This window comes from Apteryx rowi, unplaced genomic scaffold (assembly GCF_003343035.1).
Source record: "Apteryx rowi isolate R43461 unplaced genomic scaffold, aptRow1 scaffold_6, whole genome shotgun sequence".
In the NCBI taxonomy this organism is placed as follows: domain Eukaryota; kingdom Metazoa; phylum Chordata; class Aves; order Apterygiformes; family Apterygidae; genus Apteryx; species Apteryx rowi.
Genome location: NW_020450871.1, coordinates 3,266,927 through 3,284,943, shown reverse-complemented (window position 1 = coordinate 3,284,943; position 18,017 = coordinate 3,266,927). Strand labels below are relative to the sequence as shown.

The 18,017-nt window shown below is 37.6% G+C and overlaps 1 protein-coding gene across 1 annotated transcript in view; it reads left to right on the top strand.

The window, feature by feature from the left end:
* Positions 1-451: 451 nt before the first annotated feature.
* The window catches only part of SDK1 (sidekick cell adhesion molecule 1), a 432,311-nt gene continuing 414,745 nt past the window's right edge, over positions 452-18,017 (top strand). Inside the window, exons 1-2 of the mRNA XM_026083057.1 lie at positions 452-651; positions 1,196-2,554. Of these exons, the coding sequence (XP_025938842.1) occupies positions 2,089-2,554 (466 nt within the window). The 5' untranslated portion in view covers positions 452-651; positions 1,196-2,088. The remainder of the gene's footprint in view (positions 652-1,195; positions 2,555-18,017) is intronic.

Below are 18,017 nucleotides of genomic sequence, written 5' to 3'. Positions count from 1 at the left end.
ACGCGCGCGGCCGTTAGCGCACGCGGGAACGAGGGGCAGCGTCCCCTCAGGCTTGCACGCGCGCGGCCGTTAGCGCACGCGGGAACGAGGGGCAGTGTCCCCTCAGGCTTGCACGCGCGCGGAGGCGAGTGAGAGCCTCCCTTCAGGGTTCCACGCGCCCAGCCGTTACCGGAGGGGCGAAGGGCAACGCTCCCCCAGGCGAGCACGCGCGCAGCCGTTAACGAGCGCGACTCTTTAGCCCTCCCCCCCCCGCCCCGCGCGCCTGCCGCCCAATCAGCGGGCTGGCGGGGGGCGGTGCTACCGGAGGGGGAGGGGTGGGGTGTTAGGGCGATGAGCGTTAGAGGCGGTTGCGGGCAGATGCTGCGCTCGTGGTCGGGCAGTGCGTGTGTGTGTGTGTGCGCGCGGGCGCGCGTGGGGAGGGGCAATATGTGTGTGTGTAAGCGTGTGTGTGTGTGTGCGCGCGCGCGGGAGGGGCAGGCCCCTTCCTCCTCCGCCTCCAGCGCCTCTGGAGAGCAGGCGGGCAAACCTGTATTGAAATGAGCCCCCCCGCCCAAGTCCTGACAGTTCCACACACGTACCCCCCACCTTCCCGTAGCGCCCTCCTTAGCTCCGCGGCGGGTGTTCCCCGCGCAGGCACAGCCCCGTTTAGGTGTAGGTCAGGGGAAGGTGGGGTGAGGCGCGCCGTGTGTTTGGGGAGGGGGAGCTCTGCGGGCTGCGGAGAGATGAGGGTGTGTGTGCGCGGGAGAGATGCGAAGGGAGAGCGAGGAGACGCGGCGGCCGGGGGGGGGTACGCGCCAGGCAGGGAGGGTGGGCAAAGTGCGAGCGTCCTGCTAGGGGAGAGTTAAAACCGAGGTTGTGTTGGAAGGAGGTGAGAAAAGTTCAGGCTGTCTTTCGGGGGGCAGGGGGAAGAGCTGACAAGATTTTGTTTGATCAACCTGACGCTTAGGTTCTTTGTTTTTAACTTGTTTTTATCCTGGGTGTTCTTCTTTTATAACTACTCATATTCTTTGTAATACTGTGGAGAAGGAATCTCCCACGAAACTTTTCCCTTTACGGTAGGCGGGACTGAAACAATACCGGACGCATTGTTTAAATGTTAAAGCCTTCGGTGCCTTTTTTTTTTTTTTTAATTGTGTATGGTTTTACTGCCGCTACTGCTGCTGTTGTGATAGCGCTTTCCCTCTTGTGTTTACAGCTTCTGTGGGGGAGAGACGCTCAGAGGAAGAACCAGGATCCCTGGGCTGCATAAACAAGGAAGGCAGGAGTCCATCTAAGCAAAGCTGGAAGGATTTCACCTTGTTGCTGTTTGTTTTAGGAGATTTTCCCTTCCCCCGCCCCGGACACTATCCAGCTGAACGTTTGTTTCGTTATTGCTTCCATAACCGGCCAGAAGAAAAACGCTTTACATGTGAGAGGTGTTTTCTGTCGTGGTCTGCCTGCAAGACACAGACCTGCACCTATCCTCGAGGAGGAGGGAAATAAGATCAACTGAGGTTTTCCCTACCTCCGGCTGAACGTGAGAGTTCAAGTGACACCCCCACTGGCCTGTGGCTGACTGACTGCACAGCTAGCTGGAATCACAGCCAGAGCTGCTAAATTTACCTGGTCGAGGACTCTTCAAACCCTTCTGTTGACGGGAGAGACTTGTATCCAAAGGAAAATGGGATTAATATAACCACGCAGAGCTTTGCGGGGATATCTGGAGACTACTCTGTCTGCATGGCTAATTTTGAAATTGTCTGAAATAAATCCTTAGCGCAAGGAATAGCGAGATACTTTCTCCTCATTTTAGTTTTTTTTATTTTCTTTGTCGCTTTTTTCCTTGTACAAGAATTTAACRCTTCCATAGCAAGCTTTTTACCGGGGAATGGGATACATGCCGGAAAACTCGCCACGCTTCATAAAAATCACAGAGGTAACAGTTTCCGTCATCCTTGTGGTATGAAAGGTACTCTTTGGATTGTCTGCTGGTGGCTAAGATGGATCAGTCTTCCTCTGTGCTAAAAGATGCGGATTTACTAAAATACTGACGCCGATAAACTTACTCCCTCTCTGCTGAAGGCATTGGATGTGATAGTGCAGAGAAACATGTGTTTCACATTTCTGACTGGTTGTTTTGGTGCAATCAATACCTCCACAAAATACATTGACTTAGGAGGTGATACAGTGAGGCATACGGAGTGCTGCTTTCGGCTTGCGTGCAAAGTGAGCACAAATCAAAGACTCCTGGGTTCCTGTAAAGTGGGGGCTTCTGTTCCCCCAAAACTCCAGGGCAAAGGCAGCGGGCGATGTTCCGAAAGCACCAAAGAGAACCCGGCCTCGGGGTGCGGAATGAGCAGTGACCAAAGCGCTGTCAGGAGCGGCAGGCAGTCGAATCGGATGGGGATCAGAGAGGCAATAATGGTTGGAAGAAAGGTGGATCGCGAAATTATTGCCCGAAGGAATAGCTGGGGAGACGGCATGATGATAAAGTTAAACTTCTGTTTCTTCTTCTGTCGGGGATGGTGGGCGTTTCTGTTGCTTCAGCTCCACATGTTGCAAGCACTGGCACAAGGTAGGGCTAGAGACATTTTTGTTTATAGAAATGCTGCATCTGCCTTCTAAGAGGAAGGAAATCTCTCTCGTGTAAAGATATACCATTTTACTTTAGCCCCATCAGAAATAACAAACTGCAGAATTCGCACTGAGCTGATTTTATGTAGAAATGGTTATTTCTTGTACACAATTGTTCCTTTATGGAACAGGCGTTTACAAACTGTACCTATATGTTTCTTCCCCTTTCTTGTCCTCCTATCCTTCTCCTATCCCCCCATCTCCCACAAAGAATCAACAGCCTTATCGGGATCAAACCTGCCTTTTTATTTATTTAAACGTGTCCGTACATTTCTGTTCCTTTTTTTTTTTTTTTAAGGCAGCATAAGAGTTAACTGCTGGTTGTGTGTGTTTAAAAACACTCTGCACTGAGATAAGTTATTAGGAGAAAGCGACATAAATCCACCGACTAGAACTAAGTCAGGCATGTAAAAGGAATTCTTTAAACATATGAGGACCATTCTATGTGAACCTCGGTTCGAGCATTGTTCATTTCTCTTGGATTGCCAAGTAACATTTAACCGAGACAAAAACTGCGATTGATTCGTATCTGGGCATTTCCACATCAGAGATCCTTGCAGTCAAATGAGTCACTTGTAAACGAAGGGTCAGAGTCGTCCAATAGACTTTAAATATCAAGTGTCAGTCACTTTGCATCTAAATTCCCTTCTCAAAAAATTGCCAAATGTAGCTTAATTCTTAATAATTCTTTGACAGAGTAAACAATAAATGGCAGGCAGAAGCATTACAGTTGGCTGCACAAAATAACACGCTGAACAAATGCAGCTTTCACTTTCTTTGCTGGGTTGAGTTTTATTGCTGTGTGTATTGTCTGACTGGAGTGGTATGTGTGGTACAAGGCTGAACTGTGTAGTGTGGGACAATAAGTTATTAAAAGCGGAAGTTAATACTCTATAAAGGGGAATGGGCTTTGTGTTTAATTCTTTGGTTTTGAATATTTCATAGGGAACAACACTGCATTCAGTTTTAATAACTGGATGGTCTTGCATGTTGAGGAAGAGGGGTTACAGAGCCAAATCTACTGTCGTTTGCCTGCTCAGGGTTTACTGCTGCACCCTCTGAAAGTTTTGAGCCGCAGGATACAAAAGAGTTTTAATCCAGTGTTTAATAATGGACTCCACCCTCATAAACCTTTCTCAATGCTTTGTTTATGCTGTCATTCCTATTCCCAAACTACTTATGCTGAGGCCTGCATGCCCTTACAGGCTATTGTTATTCTGAAACAAAACATACCCAACATAATTCTCCCTGCAAATTAAAATTAACATTTCTTTTTTTCTTTTAGTAGTTGTTGATAGATGCCAACATGATGCTTTATTTTGAAAGGCAAGTGCTTGACCATGCTGTTTACATTAAAAATGTAAAAAAATTTAATTGAGGCCAGTTTTAGGTGCAAGTGATTCAGGAAACAATTCAGATGTCTTGTAAAACAGTTTTCTGTGGTTTAGTAGTAAACTAGCCATCTTATTGGATTAAAAAGTGGATTGAAACTTTTGTTTAACACATAGTACGGAAAAATATTTCAATATAATATTTCAGATTACTAAGCATTCTCAGTATTATCAGTTTTAGATAATACATTTCTCTGGGAGTTATACAGTGTTTACAAACTATCCTAAAGAGAAGTCCTAACACCAAGTTAGTTTTGCCCATCAGTAATTAAGGGGGGAGGGGAAGCAAAGAGAAAAAGCTACATTCTTTCTGAGAGAAATATTGGTGTAGATAAACGTATGGAGCTTAGTAGCCATTAAACAATGAAAGATAAACAATTAGATTATGCAGGAACAAAATAGGTTTTTGTTGTTATATAACACAGAAAATGAGGAAATACTCATTTTACAGGTAGTTCTTTAAAAATTCTGTAACACACAAGCCAATGTGGAAGTCACACAAACCAGTGTGCAGAGTGCTTCTATGAGATTGTCCCAAAATTTGTATTCATTTGTAAGTCACGGTTCTTTTGGCTCTTTGAATTCTTTAATATATCCATCATTTTTATGCCAAAATTTACTTTAGACAGGAAATGACAATTTTTATAAAAGTCCTGGTTCTATGAAAATGGAAATTCTGTAACAACCACCAAAAGTTTTTAATGGAATGATGTGGTCATAGGCATGAGAGCATTACATGACTCCGATCTTTTTATGTGATAAAAAAAGGAACATTCTAAATATATGAGCCATGATTATTTTGAATGAATCATAATACTATGCTATAACCAACTAACATTTATGTAATAACTATCTCAGCATTAAAGAAATAAAATATTTCAGGCATACTGAAATGCAGAGTTCCTTAGTTCATAGGAAACATTGGATAAAGTCATTGAGATTAAATATCTTGTACTGTAAAGTGAATGAAAAAATATTTTCAACAGCGACAGGTTGTTTGAGTATTCTCTAGGCTTGAATATCTTCTGCACAAAAGCAGATCTAGAGGAGAAATGTAAATAAAACAACTAGTAAATACACTTCGTGCTTAGCTCTTCAGCTTCTCTGTTTTCTCTGGTAGTTGCGTTACATAATTAGGTATAATGGTTTATATGATGTTTTCCATTTCTAAGTGAATTTACTTATTATGAAACATACAGTGGTTTATTGTACTGGATAATAGGGTATTCCCTTCAAACCTTAGTATTGTTAGTGCAGGCCTTCTCATTATGGAAGAGTTTTTCTGAGAGGAAGAAAGTGACGGATAAGAAAGGCTGTGGCTTGTCCCATGAACATAGTCTGGGATGGTACTCTCACCTGTGTCCTGGCTGCAGGTCTGCACAGAAACCCATTCAGACAGTGCACGTGTCTCACCCTGCTTTCCACATTCCCCATCYGTGAATGGGAAGCTCATAAGGAAAATTAACCTTTAAGAGTCTGAAAACAGTTGTACCTTTCTTTGCTTATTCAGTTCTTTATGTCTGCTAGCCCCTGCCATGATGCCACTTGGCATTTTTGTTAAATATGAGTATTAGGTGCTAGCTAGCCTCAAGTCATTGTGTGTCATCAAGTAGTGATGAGATGCTAATTGATAATCACTATAATTACTAATTTAGAATTTGCAAGGTGATGGTAAAAGTGAATCATTTCAACACAGTAACTAGCTACTGTACTTAGAAGAACACTGCAGTGACCTCTAGCTCAGTGGTCTAGTGTGCCTATGCATAGTCCTGTTGAATACTTAGAGTTCACTTCAGGACTGGAATTTATTAGTTATGTATGAGATTAACAAACACTGATGACTATTAAGGTACAAAATGTTTACTAAAATACTTGAATATTTGTATGGAAACCAAAAAAGTCTGCTTGTTTAAATAGGTTGAAGGTTGCTAGAGGCTACTCTACATGCATCTTAATGGCTTTAAGTACCTTCCCAATGTCTTACTTTTGTTAAAGAATGAAACAATGCTTAGAAAAAAATACTAATTCTTTTGGATTGATGGCTGTAGCTCAGAATGATTTTAAAATAGATAAAACCAGTGCATAGCTTTAAGCTTTTTTAACAGGAGATGGTATCTTTAAATATTAAGAAAGAGAAGCTTGTCTGATTTTTCTTAGTTTAACAGAAATGGAAGTGTAATCTTTTCACTTGATCAAATCTGTAATTCAGAATTGTACAAGGACCTGAATGCGTATTTGAGGTGGTATGGAGATCTATTATGCTTTGATAGAAACAGTGACATGGAAGGTGGAAGAAAATRTTTCTGGAGTTCAGCTTTTTAATTCAAATATTTAGTCTGCTCTAATTTGTACATATGCTAAGTGTAGGAAGCCTTTTCAAGCAAATTTCAAAATGCGCTTGACATGTAAAGATGGTAAGTAACTTGCAAAGAGTATTGAGGTGTTAGAAGAACAGAGGGACAGCTAAATGTGGTGGCTGGTGACACTTATTTGAGAATGAAAGGCATTACGAATTAGATGCTGAATGATGCATTTTTATTTCCAAAAGATTCTGATATTATTCATTGGAAGCTCATTAATTCGTAGTGGATTTACTTCTGGTGTTCCTTTTCTTTAGAGGAGCATTTAAAAATGTGTTAGTTTTTAAACACGTGAATTCTTTATGTATATGATTATAATTATTAAAAATGGTTTTAAAGGAGTAAATACAAGCCGCCTCTATATGGATATGGTGGAGAGAGTGGGCTTTTTTGTGTGTCTGTATCATGTGACTTCCAACTCTACTGTGGTAAATCTTTTTGATTTATATGCTTATCTTTTGCTGAAAAATGACTAATTTTCAAGACTTCTCAAAGCAAGTTAAAAGAGATATGTATACATATGTAATAACATTTTAAGTACAGTGTTTCAGACAGTTTCTTGAGAGCACACTGTAACAGTATTATTAGGGGGCAGGAGGACCATGGGCAATAGATGTTTATCTTGTTGTCTTCATGCATTACCAGAAGACACTTAAACCAGAAACTAACTAGGTAAGGAGAGGGAGGTTGTAGCAGTTCAGTCTCAGAGTTAAGTTGTGGGACATTTACATCACTTAAAAAAAAAAAAAAAAACACAGGGGGAAGGGAATCTGTGTCCATCGTTTGTTGTCCTTGAAAGGTTGTTCTGGAAGGTTCTGTCATCTCTGTGTCTAGCCATGTATTTTGAATAACAAAGGCATTGGCTCTTATTTTAAAGATTATCTGACTAATTAAGAAAAAACTAGAAATTTTAATAAACAATCTGAAGCGAATTATTAGGAATCTGTGAGTGAAATGCTTGAGTTTTGTATGTCTCAGAGTTTTATTTTATTTTACTGTTCTTATCAGCACATAGGTACATGTCTATAATGAACTATTGATTACTAAATTCATGAAAATAATTTATTTTAGCTTGTATACAGCTGTGCCTGAACCATGACATTCTGAGTGGACTAGCTGTTTTGTTCACTTTGGCCTTTTTGCTGTAATGACTCTGTGGGCAGACGGAAGGCAATGAGATTCCACGTGGAGCAAAATCCAATCCATGCTGAGTTCATTGCAGAAATAGAGCTTTCTTCCTCCCTCTGCATATATGCATAAATATAATCTATTTAAGATAGTTTTTAACAAACAAATTGATGATAACTTTGTTGATCCCCTCATGGTCCTTTTAAAGATGTTTTTTCTTGAAGTTATAAGTTAGAATAACTTTCATAAAGTTAAAAAGACATGTTCAAAGATGAGAAAATGCCAAAACTAAGGTTGCTTGTGCAACTTAATGTGAACTCCTTACGCATGTGCATTATGATTAAGTTTAAATTGATACGTACTATTTTGCTGTCTACCTTAGTCAGAACTAAGATTGAATAATGCTCATTGCTCACTTTTCACTGTTTTGCTTTCTTGTTCATGCTTGGTCCCATCTTTCATTTACTTTAGCCTTTTAAATTCAACACAAGAAGACTTGTGCATGGGCTAAAGAAAGAACTGTTAGCAGCTATAGTGCTGCACTGGATTAAACTACTTATCATTATTACAGCTGGAAAGCACATCAGTGGTGAGACTTGGTTTCCATTCCTGACTATAGCGTACTTCCTAGTGAATAAAGACTATTCTCTCCCTTTGCCTCAGAGATGTCTGCACCACCCATAAAACTCATGCAGAATAAAAATAAAATGCTTTGAAAGGTCTGTTCCTGAAGAAGTTGGGGTTTCTGGGGTTATTTCTGCCTGTGCTGATGTTGGTCTTGTTACAGACTAGTGCAGACAATTTCATAATTTTCGTTTTGTAGGAAGTACTTTTTTTCTTCTGATGAGTGGCCCAGTTAAATTTGTTACAGTGGAGGCTTGTAGTGGTTGGCACCCTTTCAGTATATTGTTGGCAATGTTTTGTTTTCCCAGTTCATTGGTTATAAATAGGTGTTAAATAGATGTGATAACATTTTTTTCATCTAAGTAAAATTTTCACATTCTGTTACGGACATGATCTTTGAAATGTCACATTCTCAGAACTTCCAATAGATTCCATGGGAATTAGTGTATGTAGCATTCGCAGGTCTGCATTCAAGGGGTTACATAGCTGAGAGAGGAAGAGCCTTTTATTTTAAAGTGCACAAACTTTATATTATTTTTAAACAAACGTGCCTGATTTTGTAAGATCTATGCATTATACAAATGCTTGGCTTCTACACATGCTTGCATACTGTATCTTGAGTATTAGTGTTTTTGGTTTACTAAGAGGTAATTTTCTTTTGCCATTGCTATAAAAATAACAAACCTATTACTAGAAAATATAGTAGTTTGCTGCTAATCATACGTCTTATCTGTGAAATGCCCCTGAAACGTAATACAAACAGCTCATTCATTAATATTAAAAGTGTAGATTGTCAGCTGGTTTAGCTCCCTGAACTAGCTCAAACTGGGGTCAGAGAAGCAGCAGGAACAATGCAAAAGAGGTGATGGGAATGTGTGGCTAGGGGGCATGACCCTGGGAGCRCTAAGATCAGTTTAAATTGTTAGAGAGCTTTCAGACTTAGACAAAACACAAGGCATTATACACTTCTTTCTTAAGTTTGGCCTAACTGAAGAACTGGCCTAACTTCTTTCTTAAGTTTGGAGGTCAGTGTTCCCGGGTAGAAAATAGAAAGGTTAGTGCCTTTAAAGGGGTGATTCAGGAGACTTAACATTGGATTTCTTCTCTGGAACACCCTTTAAGGGAATTTATTCCTCTGTCAGAGGGAGGTTAGGAAGCAAGTCTTCCTAACCTAAACTTCTAAGATGAGTGCTAAAGTTAGGCGATATGAATGTTACCCTTAATTCTCCTGTATCTCAGTTCTCAAGATCTATAATGGGAATAATGATTTTTGTCTCTATCTCTCTGTCTTGTCGACTTGTCTTGTAAATTCCACAGATACTACTTTTCAGTATTTGTATTATAATATGCAGATTCAGCAGGTAAAAATGGTGATATGAGCATCAACAAAGGAAGACTTTATGTCACTTTATGCAAAATGTGTAAGTGGATTCTACAATTTTATGGTGTGTCACACCATTCAGACAACTTTTAAAGTGCCATTCTTGGTAAATGATAAAGCATTTGTGGTTTTTAAACAGATAACTTGAATCTTTAGTCCTGTTTGTCACATTTCCTTGTTCTAATAGCAGACAGCCTGTAGATTCTGGTGGATAAATCAATGTCCTGTAGGTCAATGGGACGTACGGGACACCGCTTTATAGTCCCTCAAGCTATAAACCATATTTTTTAATAAACTCCTAGTTCTTACAAGTTATCAAGAAAATAATTTGTTGGGTGTAGCCTTTTTGGACTAGAAAGTAGGGAATAATGTTAAATAGTTCAAGGACGCATGGCCAAATCGGTTACACGCATTGATTCCAGGAAGAAATTGAAGAGTTTGTAACTCATTATTACACAAAGAAGCAGAAGAGCTGGTAGGCAGTACTTCCATCCTAAGATTCATCTTCACCTAATTCTGTACACCGATTAGCTAAGAATGTTGAGGCTTTGATAATGAGTCTTTTGGGCATTGTGTACACAGGAAATCTGTTCAGTCGCCTCAGTATTTTTTAAGAGAAGGTACTAAGAAAATAATGGAGCTAGAGTGCAAATATTTCAAACATGTAGACATACAGAAAAAATACATTTCATTATACTTGTACTGTTTGCTCACCTAACATTTGCTTCGATATAGTTTCACTGTGCCAAAGTCATTGCTCTCTTCCTTGCAACCTGGGAGATGCCGCATGTTTCTCCTTTCTTACCTGTGAGGAAGTGCAAAGGAGATTGAGACTAAATACTTCTGAAATAATTAAATGGTATCCAGTCATTAGAAAGAAAATACATGGTGTTATGCTGTACCTGCAGTTCAAAGACGATACTGACTTATTTGTCATAACATGGGACAGAATGGCAAATGCTATTCTGCTATAGTCTAATTGAAGTGGGTAGAATGAGGTGAGGGGGATTCTCTGGCAATATTGTTAAAGGTCTGTATTGATTAGCATGATTTTAAGTCCTCGTGGACCTGTGCATGTAAAAGTACTACTAACTTTTCTTGTATAGAGCAAGCAGATTGTTTGGGACTGTTTTCTTTCCTTTAGTATCAAGAGGTTGAATAAATTCTGATTCTAACCTTTCATGCTAACATAACATTTGCAAAATAGTACCCTTGTGCTTTCTTCCCTGCTCTCCCTTTTGCTTAGGAGAAACTCTTTGTCCCTCAGCAAATACCTCCTTTAAATTCTTCAAGCACTTTTTTTCTATGATGCATAAACAAAACTTTACAGTAGCTCAGTTGGTGATGCACTGAAAACACTGCTGTTCATGTTGATGAATACTGCCTCATTGCTCAGATATATGCCCATCTGCGTGTTTCTGACTATTGTCCTCAATTTGCTTTACCTTTTTGTCCCAGGTTGATACAACCTCTACCATAATGGGGTTCTGGTCTGTGATTAGGGCTCCTAGATGCTATTGTAATACAAATAATGTCTACTGCTAGTAAAAGATTGAGGTGATAGTTTAAAACCCCTCATTCTACTTGCAAAAGGTAGAGCAGATTCCTTAGTTATCCTCTAACTGGTCACAGAATAGCTTTTCTAGGACACTTGTATTATCTGAAGCAGGGTTTTTATTGTGCTGGAAGACCTTGTTCACAACAGATAATCAGAAAGATTGTTTCATGATGGATTATCCCAGGCATTGTTTTTCAAAAATGTTAGATAAGACTAAGAGGCAAAAGATCAAGAATAGTAACTCCTGTGTTTCACCTTCTGTCAAGACATTTTTATCATCAAGAAGAAGTTAGATTTGTTTTTGAAGAGGATGTAACAGAAGTTACAGCCTTTTTAAAATCATTTCAATGCCTGCCACTTCAGACACCAGATTTTGAGGTAAATGACATAAACATATTTCTAATTTTCCATTAGATTTTTTTAAAAATGTAAACACGTCTCAAGTGGAGAAAAATATTTTGATTATTGTTAAACTTATTTCCTGAAGCAGCAAGTGCAACCATCATTTTTTAAAATAACATTTTAAAAAGAAAATAATATTCTTCCTAGTTATCTTAAACATTTTTATTAATTTTTTATTAAGTTCTGCACTTTATTCTCTCTTGTAATTAGTGTGCAAGATGCTTATCTTTTAAGAACTGCTTCGGAAAAATCTGTGCTTTTTTTCTTGAAAAGGATACATGTATTTTACACAATAACTTCCTGAAGATGTAGACTGAGAGAAAGTATTTCCTATTCACAGTGCCTGACCATGGGACGTTTCTGCTAGTGCTGGTTATCCATACAATAAGGCTAAAATTCCACTCTTAAACATTTTTGTTCATTGAAATGGGAAAATGGATTAAGTGATTCTGCCTTTAATTCATAGTTCATCAAACAAAACAGGCTGGTGATGCTATTGTTTAATGAAGCCATCAGCAGAAGTATGTTTCAGGTGATGAAGGATAAGTCTCCCATTATTCCACAAATTTGGAATAGCAATGAATAATAGTGATGTAGATTTCATATCTATGCATTTTGAAAACATATCCTGAACTCATTTATACAGTACTTAAGATCTTTATTTCAAGTTCCACTATACCATTGTTGATAACCTTTCAGACTTATTTTTTTTTCATTATACATGATTTATTATTAGCATTTGATTGGTCAGATATTTATGCATATTTTTCTGAATCTTCTGTTGAGAATTCTGAGTTAATGAGAGTAGAAGCAGGTCAAACTCAGAAATTTTAGTGCTGGTAGTTCAACATTACATTCACTATGTAAATGTATCATAATTAAAATAAGATGCCATGTCAATCTTGTTCAAGTTTCTCATGACTATAATTTTTAGCTTTAATATGCAGAACATAACGGTGTCTTCTGCTACCCCAAACCTGAACAGACATAGTTATGGCATACTGTTGTCAATAAAAGTCTGCAATATTAACTGTCATACCCGTTAAAATTTTAAGACCGCAAATCTTATTATTCTGCTACAGAAATCCAGGCAAGACCTAAAACTTAAAGTTTTGGCATTTTTAAGTCGTTGAGGTGCTATACTATAAAAAACTAGTGGAGCAGCCAGTGAGAAAATTTAAGATGGTTCTGAAATTGTGCCATTCTAATCTCATGGACAGAGATGGATACTTTCCATCTACAACAATGCAGAATGGGGGCTTGGTGCTTGCGGAATAGCTGTCACCAGCAAATGCAGTATCACTTTCAGCTTAAGTGCTCTTTGACTGAGAAGAGATAAAACGCTTTTTTCAATTCATTTTCTGCATTTGCCTTATTTTTGAATACATCTGTTTTAATATTTCTTTTCTGTAGTGAATTTCCACTGTAGGTTGGCAGTCAGTGAGGAAAGACAAACACACAACAAATACAYAGGCAAGTGTCACTGTGAAAGTAAAAACAGTGTCAATAGAGAATATGGTAGCCAGATAAAGGTTTTAAATTACCTGAAAATCATGGCTTGCCTTAAATGCTGAATCCAAAAGGACTCAATGAAATAAGGATATTCTTTGGTCTAGGTTCTACTCTCTTTGAGGTATAACTAAGTAGAGTTGTGTTTCCATTGCCCTTTGAATTGTTAGTTGCACTGTGATAGTTATTAAATCAAGGATATCCTTTGGACAGGAAGCAGGAGTTGTTTTTATATACTTACAAATGACAAAATACGGAAGCTTTCACAAACTGACAAGTACAGTAATAAAGGGAAGTGATCTATCAGTATGAATTGGTGGCTGTTGAATTAGGAGATAATATTTTTACTCTTCTGATTTTATTTTGTGGCTCAGTTACGTAAGTTTCAGTGTACTTTTCAGTGTGGAAAGAACCTATCTGCCAGGGTGTATTCTGATCTCAGCTAAGGTTACATCACTAGAAGTTTTCAATTGTCATGTGCTAGTATAGTTGGGTGATAACCAAAAGCTTAGCTTCTCTTGATCACTCTCTGCTGAACCGGCAAGGAAAAGAGTAACTGTCACAGTTTGTGCTTGTGTAGTCTTGTCAAAAAGGTTTACTAGGTTAAGGAATGAACAGTGATACTTTTTATTATTTAATATTTGTCCCGAGGGTTTAATAGAAAAGAGGTCAAAGTGTTTGTATTGTATATAAAAAAATGGAGCGCTGAGTATTTTTGGATTTCCACATCTGTAAGTGAACTTGTTGTGAGCCTGTTTTCTTACCAGAACTTTTAGTGTTTTAAATATCTTGTTGTAGAGCTGCTAGTCTTTCTAAATACTGATAAGCCAGCTTTTGTGCAAATGTTCACTATATTGGAATAAGTGTTAGCTGTCATTTTTTTTCATAATTAATGGCATACTACTCACGTTTACTTGAAATTCATTGCAGCATGAAGTGAATAGGCATTGGTGCTTTGGTAAATTATGGCATATTGTGCATTCTTTATAACCAATTTATCAGTGACTATTGGGGTTGGGCACATGTAGTGCATCTAGTTGTCAGTTATACTTGAATGTTGAATTTATTTAACACGCAAATCTCTATGTGTACCAAAAGAGTTCTGTGTGAACTGTTAACCTGTGACAAAGGCGGTGGATATTATATCACTTGGGAAAGAAAGAAAATGTTTTTTCTTTGCTATTGTTTTGTTGTAAACCAGAGGTAGKGCTGTTTTAAGGACCTAGGCGCCGTGACTGAAAGAGCTCCTGAAACCAGTGCTGAAGTTGCCAGATATGGATTTCCAATAATTCAGTCAAATCTTATATCCTTCGTGAAAAGCAAATGTCAATTTCATATATATTTGCAGCTTTCAGTAACTTTTCCTGACATCCAATAGTCTCAGCAGCCCTGAGGTTCTGAGAAAGTGGCTCCATGCAGAATAAACTCTCACGCTTTGTATGATGCCGCATCAAGGCAAATAAAATATATGACATATAGCTCATCTGTGCTCATGTAGTAAGGCTAACAAATAGAATGTACTGTACATAAAAAGAACTGTCCATAGTAATTTATATTTTGGGGTTTTTAGAAGCCTTGAGTGTGTTCAAGCCCTCTGAAGTCCTAAAACTGATGCTGGTTGGATGTACTTTTACTTTTCATGCTTTTGTATACAAAGTATTATTTCTATGTAGAGAGAAGTTTTAAATTCACATATTAGTATTAGATATGTTAGTGTTTTGCATAATTATGTTTTCCAAAATTGTATTTTAACATCTCTGCCCTGTTTTTAATAATTCTTTTTCAACAGGTTATTTTGATGTATCTTAAAGAATGTTTTGTGTCATTTGGGATTGAGTTAAATAATTGTATCCTTTTAGTTTTTTTTTTTTTTTTTTTTTTATTATGTGGCAGTTCAGAAAGGTGGCCCTCAGGGTGCAGTGTAAGATGGAAAATATTGTCCTGGCATTAATTTCCACCCTTAGTTTCCTCTCCCCTACTCAGTTGCCTTCACTTGCTCCTCTCAGTTCTGCTGGCAGAAGCAATGCTGTGATAAAGGAAGAAGTAAAATACACTGAACACGGAGTTAAGATGCAGAAATAGCATGAATAGTGCCCATTGTTAACAAAGTCCATCTAACAACATGTCAGTTTTTAGAATGCTCATCTTGGAGGCCTCCTCCTTCCTTCTGGGGGGTTTATTTGTTCACATTTCACATTAACTTACCCCAAATTACTGTAAGATGCTTTTGATACCTAAGTTGAAACTTTTAACTTTATGCAGTATTTGAATTTTAAACAACTCATTCTGCTGTGTACAGTCAATGCATATTTAATTATATAGACCTTTCAAACTCTTTTTTTCACAAAATTAACAGGCTAATCTTTATTTTTTGTTTACTACTAGTGAAAAATTGCAATATATTTTAAGAATTTTAGCCTCACATTTAGATCGAAGCTGTTGCTGTTGTACACACAAAATATTCCTTTATAAACTTTTCTAGTTGTCTAAAACTAAGTGAAAACAATGATATTGTAGTAATTAACTTAAGAACAGCATCTTGATGTTTATGAAAGTCACAATTTTTTAGGTAAGTGATATACTAAGTGATTGGACTATTTTTGCTTCAATAGAGACATTAATGTCAGTATCTTGCATTATGCATCATACTGTAATTTACTAGGGGAAAAATCAAAATTAATTTTTATGATTTAAATGTATATGTTGCTGGATTTCAGATTTCTAAGCATAATTTGAATTTACGACTGCATCTAACTGTAGTTTCATTTTGTACCTCATTTATTGACAGAGAGAAACTGTATAAATTGTGTGATCTTAAATGCAGATCCCAAATCTCATAAATCTGTATTGTCAAATGTAATAATGTTAGAGTCAAAACACTCATGGTTATTACATTACTTAGTCATCATTTTTCATATCAATGTGTGTGCAGTAGTTCTGTCAGAAACAAAGCATTTGGATCTTTCAGATGTACCATCTTTGAAGACACAGCTAAAGGCAACAGGTTACAAGCTCTGAAACCTTGGCTCTGAATCTTTGGTAAAGTGATCCATCATCACTATTGGTCAATTATTAAATGTCCTGCTAAATTTTGGGGGAAAAAATGAAGTGCATTATTACATTTTCATGTAGCACAAAGAAGGTCTTTGGTTTTTTTTCCTTGTATAGTGCACATCATCTGTATTTTAGAACTTGCAAAAATGTCTTAGGCTAATCACAATAAATCCTTTCGGTAGGGGGAAACTAATGACAATACAAACTAATATCATAAAAAAAGGTTAAGATTTGTATGGCTTGATTTAACATGGTAAGTAATGTAATTTTACTAGTATAATGTGGTATGTAAAAGTAGGTGATTTTAATTTGAGCATATATTCAGTAAGCCTCACGTGTAAAAACATTCTGTTGGATGGTAATTTTTACTTTAAACTGATGTGCTGCTGTTACAAAATTCTTATTAGTTTTGTTTTAGGCATTTAAAAGCTTGAGCTGTGTCAGGGAAGTTTTCAAACTCTTTTTTGGCAGAGTAGTTAATGGGTACAATAGGGATTACTAATAGGTATTACTCAAATTATACAGATTAATCCCAGTGAAGTTCTATTCTTTAATGTCAGCGTTTAAAATGTTCTTCTGTGTCCATAACCGTGGGTTTTCTGGCTTGACTTCTGACTGTTGCTCTGATCTAATTTCTTGCACTGAAGTAAATCTTTTTTTCTGTGTGTGGAAAAGTATGTAGTTCAATAGATTTCAGGAACTGAAAAATTAGCCTGCCTACTCAGATTGGTAATGGAAGTAATACCCTTTCCAGGTACATTAATTAATTAATTAATTAATATGCATTCCAGATACCTTAAGTAATACCCTTTCCTTTTAGCCTGTCTTTAATTTTTTCATAGTTACTGCAGTGATGTATACCGGCAGAAAGGTTGTACTGTGTAGGAGACGATAGAGATACTGCATAAATACCTTTCTCCACACTGGAAGGTGAAGAATCTTTTCTAGAGTCCTTATCTATAAATTGCTCATGCTGTCCACCTGGACAGAGAACAGAATAAATTTCTCATGAATCTGAAAATTATAGGAAAAAAGTTCAATAGGAAAACCAGCTATAAGCTGCTGGCTCTTGCAGATGGTTATCTAACAGGAACAGTCTCTAGGGATTCCAGAGGAATGGAGCCGTGATGTGGATTTGGAGGCTCTGCAGTTACGTCTCCATCACCCTTCAGCCCCTCAGGTTACAGTTAGTCTAGCCTGATTATCAAAATGAACATCTGGTCTTTGGGTTTGCTTGTAAACCACAAGTTTCTTTATATCAAACTGGATTAGTGTTGTAATACTTAAGTAGGGTGTATTCCATCAGTCCTTTGAAAGGGACATTTGCTTACTAAATATCCTCTCTGATCTGTATTGTTTGGAAGACTGTAGATAGGGCAAGAGTTTTATTTGGTCACTGTGATTATAGTGGCAGGGGAATCCTCTACCATTTATCTTCTTTAGTGTTCTCATGGCTATTTTATCATCTTGGATCCTATTTCTGTTCATGCATCATCAACAAGATTGTTTATTAAGTTCCAAACAATTAACCTATGCAAACTCTTTCAAGGCAAAATAGTCTGTGCAAGTGTTGATGAAGGTAATAATACTTCATTGATATAACAAATATCCAATTTGTCATATGTAACTTTTATAAGTAGTTGCAGTCTTCAAAAAGGAAAGAATTTAGTTTAAGTCTCAGATACTAGATTTAACAGGGTTGTCATGTAAGAGTTTTATTTGTAATAAAATACATATGGCATGAAAATCAACAAGTGATAATAAACTTGGAAGCATATAATGCCAATTTTAATAGCCTCTTTTTCTAGCAGACATGTACCGGATGGTACAGATTACAGGTGTGTCAATATCAAGTAAAAATATTGCTCAATATCCAACATTTTCTTCATCATTTCTGTGACTTCTGGAGCAGGCAACTACCTTAAATATCCCTTTAATATTGATTGTTTGTCCATTAAGGTGAAGTTCTCTTTAAATCTTGGTCCCAGATTCTTCTC